Here is a 9,764-nt window from a genome sequence, read left to right as displayed (position 1 = left end):
TTCTGACACTACATTATATGTTTACTAGAGGCCCGATGCACGAAAATTTGTGCAAGAGTAGGCCTTCCTTCCCCCGGCTGCCGGCACCGGCTTCCCTCCTCTGACCGCCGGCAGGCACCCGGGATCCGGGCTGGCTTCCCTCCGCCCCGGGCTTGGTCAGGAAGGACGTCCAGAATGACGTCCAGTCTAATTAGCATATTACCCTTTCATTATTAAAGATTGACTTACCACCTGTCCCCCTCCACCCAGAGTGTAGCCTCGGTGTCAGCAGGGACTTGGTTCATTTGTTTGCAGCTTCTCCTTAGCACAGAACACATAGTAGGTGCTCAGGAAAAATCTGTTGAACTAATAGGCTTGTTTAACTTGGGGGTTTCCAGATGGATCCAACCAGGGACCTTTTCCCTTCCCCCGGTTAAAACCTCAGGGCTACATGCCTGGGACTCACCAGGAGAGAGGTTCTCCAATCCTGACCGTGGTGGGGCCCGAGGCTCACTTTCTTCGTCCCAGACACTCGGTTCTGAATGCATCGACAGCGCGGCATTCGAGTGAAGGTCAAACAGACTGACTCTGCAGCTCCGGGCTGGGCACTGCCCTCCCGGCACCCGGGAACCACGCTGTGCCCCGGCCGCCCCAGGGCTGCTCCCGGGCCTGAAAGGGGAGCCCTGCGCCCCTTCCCCGGAGCTGGCTCTCGGTGACGGTGCCTCACGAACTGCTCTCGGCACCTGGCGGATTTCCCAGGACGCGTTTTCAGAAACGAGCGAGAGGCCGGGTGCTGAGACGGCTTGGGTCTTTGGCTTCTCCTTCAGGAGATGGCGGGCGAGTCACAGCTGCCGCGGAGCTGCCGCTCCCTCCGTGCCAGGCACAGCCGAGGCACCTGCATTTTCCTCGGGCGCCCACCTTGAACTCGGTGGCCTCCAGCTGGCAGGTGAAGGATGCAGGTGAAGGATGAGGCTCAGAGGCTCAGGGGATTTGCCCAGGTCCTGCCTCTCGAGGCAGGAAGCGGCCACGCCAGGATCAAAGCAATGTCCTCCGGACTAGGAAGCCCGCGTCGCACCCTCTGAGCTCAGAGACGGACTGGGGCTGTCCTCGCAGAGCTCTGCACTCGAATACGCAGCACGGGCTGTCCTGAGAGCTAAATGGTCCTTGTCAGGGCCGCTGAGGCAGCACAGGAGCCCATTCATCCCCATGAGGGCCCTCTGTGAACTGGCCTGTGCAGCCAGCAGGTGAATTGATCCGCCCATCTCAAGGGATACTGATAGATCCTCCCTTCCCCCAGCTGATGGACGGAGTATGACGTAAACTGTACCTGCAGCCTGGACATTCCTGAGCACCTAACCAGGCACCTTATATGGACTGTACATTGAACCACCAATCAGCACCTGCCAAATACCCTAAGGCCCCGATTCCTAAGTCCCTAAGTGCCTAATCATGTGCCTTACATGAAGCCACCAATCAGTGCGTGCCGAGTACCCTAAGCCCCATCCCTTCCCTTTCCTCCCCTCAAAAGGCTCCTTCACCCCTGCACATGGGCTCTCTTCCTTTGCGAGGCAGCCCGGCAGGGTCCTTCTCCTCTAATATAGCCTGTGTCCCTCTGTCTCACCTTTCAGACACAGTGCGGCCATGTTCAGTTGGCTGCGCGTCTGCTGAGTATTTGGCTTTGCCGTCTCACGCTGTCCATCCAGAACCAGGTCGTCTCGGGACATTTGGCATCGAGTAACATAAACCCAGTCCAACTTGTCTGGCAAAGACGGGACTCTTCCTGAAAGCAGCGTAGGGCCTCTTATAGGGGGCGGGGCCAGGCTAAGGAGGACCCCGCCCGGGGGATGCAAAGCAGCTGGTCTCTCTCTCTCTTTTTGCACAGGGCTGTTTCCTCCTGCTCACAGCTCCCCTGTGGCTTTCAAGTTCCTTGTACCCAATTCATATCGCCAGTCCAACATGACCATGGTCATTGGCACCCAAGCCCACGGGCCCACTTTGGGAAACGCTGCCCAAGCAGAGCCATCCCCACGGAGAACAGTGCCTAGCACACAACAGGAGCCGAGCGCGTGGTTGTGCGTGGATCAGCTGGTGCAGCCACGCACACACACCAGGTAGCGCTCTACCTGCAGTCTCAGCCAGGCTCCAGTCTTCTGCCTCAGTCACCTGCTCGCAGCTGCCCTTCATCAGAACTGTCATCAGTTTGAGAAAAGGGGAAGTCAAAATTGAGAGCAGGTGGAGTGTCCATGATGGGCCCAGCACTGCCTACGATGCCAAGGTAAGTGCCTGCCTCCAAGGACTTCGGCTAAGTTTAGGGGCGGAGCTAAACAGGGGAATTTGTGGGAGCGCACTGACCACCAGGAGGCAGCTCCTGCATTGAGCGTCTGCCCCCCCCCCCCCCCTGGTGGTCAGTGCATGTCATAGCGACTGGTTGTTCCGCCATTTGGTCGATTTGCATATTAGGGTCTTATTATATAGGATTTGCATCAGGAAAGCTAAAGGTTGGAACGTCCGGACCTGCTGCCAACCCCCAGATAAGAAGTGGTTCACTTCCTAACAGCTGCCTCTCCCTGGCCACGGGAGCTTTTAGGAATCGTCTAGAATTTACGCTTCCAACCACGCTCCCAGCCACGCAGGCTCCCACAGGCCGCTCCACGCTTGCCAATACTAGGAAGGCTCTTCGGGAGCCAGGCCTGTCTTCCCAGACGTCTCGCTCCTCTCCGCAGTCCGCGGCCCTCTGGGCAGATCTCCTTGGTTGGCCTGCATTCCTGGGCCCCGCAGGCAGTCCCTCTGTCCTCCCCACGAGGACATGCTCACCCACCTTCATGACCACACAGCCCGGCCGTCCTGGGGCAGAGCTCCCTCTTGGCCAGTTCTCAGGGACAGAGACGTAGGAAGGATGTTTCGATAGATAGTGAGCTGCTCTCTAAGCACCAGAACTTTCTTTTTTTTTAAAAAAGATTTTTATTTCAGAGAGGAAGGGAGAGGGAGATAGAAACATCAATGATGAGAGATCAATCATTGATCGGCTGCCTCTTGCACACCCCCTACTGGGGAATGGAGCCCACAACCCGGGCATGTGCCCTTGACCGGAATCGAACCTGGTACCCTTCAGTCCACAGGGCGATGCTTTATCCACTGAGCCACACTGGCTAGGGCTAAGCACCAGAACTTTCTGTGGGGCCTGTGGGCTGCCCCTGTTCTTGGGGAACACAAGTCCGCATTCAGTGTCTGGAAAAGCCCTTTATGTTGAGTTGCACAGGAGAGTGTTTAAGAACTCAGGCCCTGGAGCCAGATGGCCTGGTTCAAGCCCCAGCCCTGCCACTTCCTCTCGGTGTGGCGTGGGCCCTTTAATGAACTGAGCCTCCATGACTCACCTACAAAATGGGTACAGGTGACATGGGATAACACACGTGGGGTGCTTAGCACAGCGCCTGGCATACAGCGTGCGTTGGGTACGTATCAGCTGTTAGCATGATTGATATTGCTCCATAAGCAAGTCAGGCTTGGAAGAGCTGCTCAAGTAATTCAGCACCCACATGTACTACATATAAAATATTTTATTATAAAACGCTCAGTTGCACGGCATCTTGGAAGGAAGGGAACATCCCCTCCAGCTTTCCTGCCGCTACACGGGAGGGACTAGTCAAGTGTACCGGTTACGACTATGATCTTCAGCATCTTCAGGCCTCGGGCCCTCAAAGATCTAACGGCGTCAGGGCTCTGAGAGCCCCACCCGGGCCTCACCCCACAGCGTCATCCAGCCCTCTGTTTGGGTCCCATGCCCTTGCTACCGAGCTGAGCCGTAGTTCCTACATGTGGTTCGGGGCTCCGGTGAAGAAAGCGAAGGCATAACTTATTTTCTTTTGGAAACAAAACAGTCACAGTGGAAGCAAAACCAAACCACACTCTACCCCCGTCCCCAGGCATCCTGTCCTGGTCGGAAAGAGGCTGTCGCCATCACCGATTCAGTTGAGGAAAGACGATGGGGAAGATGCACCGCCCCTCCCCCCGACGGGGCCCGCAGCATCACGAGATCCCAGTCGGCATCTCTGTCCAGTGCGCCGGCGACGAAAGGTGCTGTGGACGTGCGTCACCCCAGAATCACAGGACTCCCCAACCCACACCCCCCATTCGAAACTGCTCAGTCCGCATCTGTCCCCTCGCTTCTCAACTGTGGCTGGAGTGGCTTCATTGGGGTCTGGTGGTGCGGAGGGTGAGTGACCGGAGGGAACACCCCAGAGAGGGGCCGTCAGTCGGGGGGCCGGGCGTTGGGGGCCTTCTCCTGGACCTCGTCGTACTGTGGCGGGGGAGTCAGAGGCTCGATGGAGGGAGGAGGGACGTTTTTGTCCGGGAGGTTGATCCTAAAGTCTTTGAGGTGAAGCTTCTCGGATTTAATCCTTCGAACTTTCAGTGGCTTCAGGCGTTTAGCCAACTTGGAGTTCTGCCTGTCGGGGGGGTGCCCCAGGCTGCCCTCCACGTCGGCCCTGGGGGTCGTGGGGCTCGTCTCGTCAAGCCCCGTCAGGGACTCGTAGGAGGGGAGCGAGATGCTCAGCCTCGGGCTGTGGTCTGGCTCCCTCGCTTCGGAGAAGTTGGTGTTCATCACTTCCTCGTAACTGGGGACGTAGTACCTGGAGGAGGCCTCCTCCTCCTCCTCCTGGCTGCAAGACAACAAGCACAGGCACGAGTGTGAGCAAGCCCTCACGTCATTTAGAATCACGAGAAGACGGACTCGGAATCAAGCGTTGGCCCTGGGCTCAGAGACACCGGCCTTGGAAAGAACCAACGGGCCCGAGAAGTCATAAAAGCTAACACTTCTTCTGTTCGCTCTGAGCCAGGCAGTGTGCGAAGTGCTTTGGCACATAGGAACCTATTTCATCGTCCTGTGAGTCAGGTGCTATTATTATACCCATTTGATGGATGGGAAAACTGATACACTGAGGTGTCCTGACTCGGCCATACCTTTAGCAAGTGAGAGGGTGGGAACTGAATACCACATCCTCAGTCACTACCTCCTATTATCTGGGTGTGAATCGCTCCTTGCCTGTAAGTCCCACACTTAACATGCCAAGTGGGCTATTCTGATGCCCAGCCGGTCCTGAGGCCACAGGCAACGTAAACACGCAGGAAATAGCGGCCAGCCTGAAGCAAAATGGTTGTCCCCAGGCAGAGAAGGCATGTCTGAACGTAAAATGTAAACGTATTTCAAATTATTCTGTGATTTTATCTCAGGTTCACCATAAGACTCAAAGAGTAAGTCAGGCCCTCAGCCTTACGTTCATTTGATTGTTGAAATACCCCTTCCCCTCAAAATCAGGGTGTTTTTTACACATTTATAGGGACTGATGCCAACAGCCACTTCCCGGAACCCTACACTTGAACCTGCGGGGTGATGACAGCCAGCATCAGAAACCCTGTGTGAGCTCACGGCTCGGGGAGTAATTATGGGGGACTGGTTTTCCTTCTTTGTTCTTTCCCCTCTTTCCCAAGTTTTCTAGCATATGCGCGCTTGTCTTTTATTATCAGAAAATTGGCTTCATTTTTCCAAAGTAAAAACAACTCCCTCCCACTATAAGTAGCTCTTTCCTATAAGATACGAGCGACTTACAGAAAATTCAATCACAGGAAGATCCGGTGAAGAAAAGAAAACCCTCCCCAGCCCTCCCACTGCTAACGCTCTGCTGCACCTTCCCAGATCCGTCCCTACCTAACCCCACAGCCACAGTACTGGATGCAATGAGGCCGCCCTCCACGTCGGCCCGGCTGTCGCATCAAATACTGTGGGTTATCACACAGCATCCTGCACCCAAAATGCTGTGTGATAACCTCCTGTCCCCAGGGTGGTGGCTATGGCCCCCCATTAGCAAGCTGTGACTGCTCTGAAGGTCGCTGAAGGGCAGGCCACAATTTAGCCCGATGGGGGGATATTTAGGTTACGTCTCTGAGAAACATACAGGCACAAACTCCTCTGTACTTGTGTGGTTATAAGCTCTCAGAACGGAATCGATAGGCACACACGCCGTTAACACCCCCTCCTACTGGGAAACTCCCCTTCTGCAAGGTCATGCGGCCTCCGGCAGCCCGCCAGCGCCCGGGCCGTCCGTCACGGCCGGCACGAGAGGCGGAGAAGCACGGCCCCTTCTCGGTGTTTGCATTTCGTGGCTAAGGAGGTTGAACACCATCAATTGTCCGGACGTCTCTGCAATGCTTGCCTCTGTATCCTCCTGTCCATTTCCCTACTGGCGTGTTCGTCTTTCATCTCCGTGTGCAAGGGCTCTTGATAAACGGGGACCTCTGCTTTTATCCTGTGTCCCCGATACATCACCTGTCTTTTAATTTTGCTTGGGGCATTTGTGATCAAAGAGAACACTGCTTCCCAACCATTTCCACTCGGAGCAGATGCCCACAGCACGCCGGGGGGAACGGACGAGCCGCCCATCTGCAGGCTCGGGCCACCCCAGTCCCCACGCCGCTTCCCGGGGGGGGGGGGGGGGGGCGTCAACATCTAGGTGCCCCTGTAATCCGCTCACACCACCGTCCTTGGGAGACTCTGGGATAGAAGTGGAAAGTGATCTGTACAAGGAGAAGCTGTTACAGAGCCTGAGTGGGGCAGTGGGAAGGCAAAGCTTCAGACGCCGCCGTTCTCGTCACTGAATTATGAAAAACCTGGTGAAGAAAACGAAGCCACACACCCTCCGGCGGCCGGCATCCTGCTGCACGCCTCTGCAGACCCTTCCCTGACCCCACAGCGACGATATCTGGGGGTGTGCGTGCATGGCCCTGGCCGGGCTGGGCCGGGGGCTGGGGAGGGGGGTGGGCACGCTGGCCCGTCCTCACCTGTCCTCCTCCGGGGCGTGCGGCTCGGGCCCCGGCAGGTGCTGGATGTGCGCCATCTCCTCGCCCTGCCGCTGCTTCCGCTTGTCCCGGATGCTCAGGCAGATGGAGAGCAGCAGCAGCATCGCCCCGGCCCCCACCAGCACGTAGGCCACCGAGAACGTCTTGCTCTTGAGGATGCCGCTGCCTATCTCCGTCTTGTTGCTGCCCTGCGCCGGGGGCTTCTCGCCGGAGCTGAACCCGGGCACCAGGTTCCACATGGCCATGATGACCCCCAGGACCAGCATCCCCAGGCCGATGGCGGTCAGCGCGTAGTGCGAGCCGTTGGCCTTGGACTGGGCCATCGTGCCCGCGGGAGCAGGGCAGGGCCCGGGTCCAAGGAAGAAAATAAATTTTAAAAAAAGCAGCCGCCGCCGCCGCCACCACCAAAAACCCCTAAACGCACTGAACAGGATCCCTAGCGCCGCCCTAAGAAGACAGCAGAACTCGGGCCAAGGCGAGGCATCCGTGTGGACAGCTGCGGCCGGAGCCTGGAAGGAAAGCAGAGGAGAGGCAAATCAGCTCCGGCCCACCACGCCTTGGAGCGCGCAGCGGCTGCTCTCTGGGGGGAGTTGGGGAGCCGGAGCCGGGCTCCGGCTGGGCTGCCTTTGATGCATTCCAGATGTCTTACGCGCTCGGCTCCTTCTGAGAGCCTGCACCCGGCAGGCTGCCCCGCCTACGCCCACCCGAAAAGGAACAGCCAGGCCTTTCCCTGCGGGAGGCCAGAGAGGTCGGGCCTCCGGGTCGTCCAAACATCTTGTGGAATTACATGAAGTGCCGTGAAGTCTCACGGGAGTGTGCGAGGCGTGTGAACGATGCCATGCACAAGCTGTGATCGATGCTTATAGCAGAATCGCCTGGGCGACCGGCATCAGTCAATGGGACCCAGTGCAGCCAGCCCACTGGGGTCCTTCCCCAGCCTCAGTGGCTTCCCATTTCCTGCAGCTGAAACTCCAGGCTCTTCAGAATGAGGGTCATGGCCCTAGCCAGTTTGGCTCAGTGGATAGAGCACTGGCCTGTGGACTAAAGGGTCCTGGATTTGATTCTGGCCAAGGGCATGTACCTCTGTTGAAAGCTGGATCCCTGACCCTGGTTGGGGCACATGGGGGAGGTAACCAATCCATGTGTCTTTCTCACATCAATGTTTCTCTATCTCTAATCTCTTCACCATTTTTCTACTCTCAAAAAAAAAAAAAAAAATCAATGGAAGAATATCCATGGGTGGGATTAACAAAACAACAACAACAGAATGAGGGTCATGGCTGACCTGGCCTGGTCCTGCCTCTCCCACTCTTCGCTCACCTCGCCCTTCTTTGCACACCCACCTGCAGCATTTCTGCAGTTCTGTGACTATCCCAGCTCAGCTGCCCCTTCAGTGCGCTCCTACGAGCCTCCAACGAGTGTGGCAAGGCTCTCTCTTCCTGTGACCCTATCTTCCTCATCTCTGTGCCTGAACACAGCAGGGACTCAGAAACTGTCTGCTGAATCACAGGAATGAGATGAACAGAGGCTGCATGAAGACACACTTCCCTTCAGCCACGTGGGGTTTTCCTTTGCTTAAAGGACAGACGCTTGCACAGTCCGCCTCTTAGCTGCTGTGCCCCTCTTCCCTGGAAGCAGCTCAGAGACCTCTGCTCAAGGGAGCAGCCAGCCGCCCTGGGGTTCCATAACCACTTCCTGGCCGGCGAGGGAGCCACGTGAGCAAGTCACCTGAAGGTTTAGCCTGGAACACGTCCAGGGGCCAAGGAGGACGAGCAAGCAATGCTTGTGTGTGTGTGTGTGTCTGTGTGTGTGTGTGTGTGTGTGTGTGTGTGTGTGAGAGTGAGAGAGAGAGAGAGAGAGAGAGAGATTTATCCATTATCTGTTCCTCACAGTGTCTGGCTGACAAGCATGGAAGTGCAAGAGTCCAAACAGCATGAAAGCAGAGTCAGGACTCCCACCCCCTCAGCTCACAGGAGACACAGAGGTCGTGCGTAGCCTGCAACGGACCAGCGACCCGGCCGGAAATCCATGAAGAAGCGGTGCTCCCTGATGACCACTCCTCAATACGCTAACCCCGCGAGACAGCAGCCTCTGCGGGCAGCCAACGCTGGCGGATGTTTAGATGGGCAAGGCCCTCTTTTCAACTCTGCATTCTTTCCGACCTTCCCCAGAGGACGGCTAACCAGGCTGCTTGAAACCCGGCGCTTCGGAGATATTTTCTCATTAAACAACGGCCTTACTCTGACACTGACCATTCTGTTAGGAAATACTCTAAAAACATTTGGGATAACATCCTTCATCAGCTTGAAGTCTGTTCCTTCCTGCCCCCCTGCCCCGCCTCCCCCGCTTCCCCCACCCAACACGTTTCTTGTGCGTCTGCTAAGCAGTGTTCTGGGCGCTAGAGAAACACGGGTGAGCAAGGTAAGGGTGGGTGGGGCTTCCGGGCCAGCAGCAAACAGTCTACAAGGAGTAGCCATCAAGTGGGAAGAAAATACAGGAACGGTGCAGTTAGGCAGCCGGGGTCCTAAGGTGGGCTGGAGGGCGTATGGAAAGTCTCTGCAAGACGGAAGTCCCACTGGCACCAGAGGGCCTGCACCCTGAACATGCTACATTGTGTGTGCACGTGTGTACATATGTGCATATGCATGCATGTGTATGGTGTAGGATCCTCTATGTGTGTGTGTGCAGGTGCACAGTTGTGCATGTGTGTGACATGCAGGGCACAGGGGTCCTGCTGCAGACAGAGTGAGACCAGCTGGGATCAGTCTGCCGTAAGCACAAGGGCGTTGGTTTCTCACAATATCGCTCACGACCAGCGAGGGGAAGGATGAGGGGTTTGGCAGCCCTAGAAACGCCTGGTTCTGCCGAATGGACCTGAGACCAGGCAGAGGTGGGGGGCGCAGTGGTGGAGAGGTGCAGCTTGAGGCTTTTGC

The 9,764-nt window shown here is 56.7% G+C and overlaps 1 protein-coding gene and 1 long non-coding RNA gene across 5 annotated transcripts in view; one reads left to right on the top strand and one right to left on the bottom strand.

Annotated features, from left to right (window-relative positions):
• The first annotated feature begins 2,194 nt into the window (after positions 1–2,194).
• On the top strand, positions 2,195–9,076 carry LOC129150247 (uncharacterized). The gene is made up of 2 exons (XR_008556974.1): positions 2,195–2,254; positions 8,724–9,076. It is a non-coding gene; the product is annotated as an uncharacterized LOC129150247 (long non-coding RNA).
• Positions 3,522–9,764, bottom strand: part of TMEM51 (transmembrane protein 51) — a 48,570-nt gene continuing 42,327 nt past the window's right edge. For all 4 annotated transcript variants that reach the window (XM_008148198.3, XM_054720986.1, XM_054720987.1 and 1 more), the window contains 2 exons: positions 6,814–7,340; positions 3,522–4,637 (listed from right to left, as the gene is read on the bottom strand). In XM_008148198.3, coding sequence (XP_008146420.1) covers positions 4,229–4,637; positions 6,814–7,154 — 750 coding nt within the window. In that variant the 5' untranslated portion in view covers positions 7,155–7,340 and the 3' untranslated portion in view covers positions 3,522–4,228. The remainder of the gene's footprint in view (positions 4,638–6,813; positions 7,341–9,764) is intronic.

This window comes from Eptesicus fuscus, chromosome 9 (genome assembly GCF_027574615.1).
Source record: "Eptesicus fuscus isolate TK198812 chromosome 9, DD_ASM_mEF_20220401, whole genome shotgun sequence".
Classification (NCBI taxonomy): Eukaryota; Metazoa; Chordata; class Mammalia; order Chiroptera; family Vespertilionidae; genus Eptesicus; species Eptesicus fuscus.
Note: the sequence above shows the minus strand (reverse complement) of the source record. Positions and strands in the feature narration are given on the sequence as shown.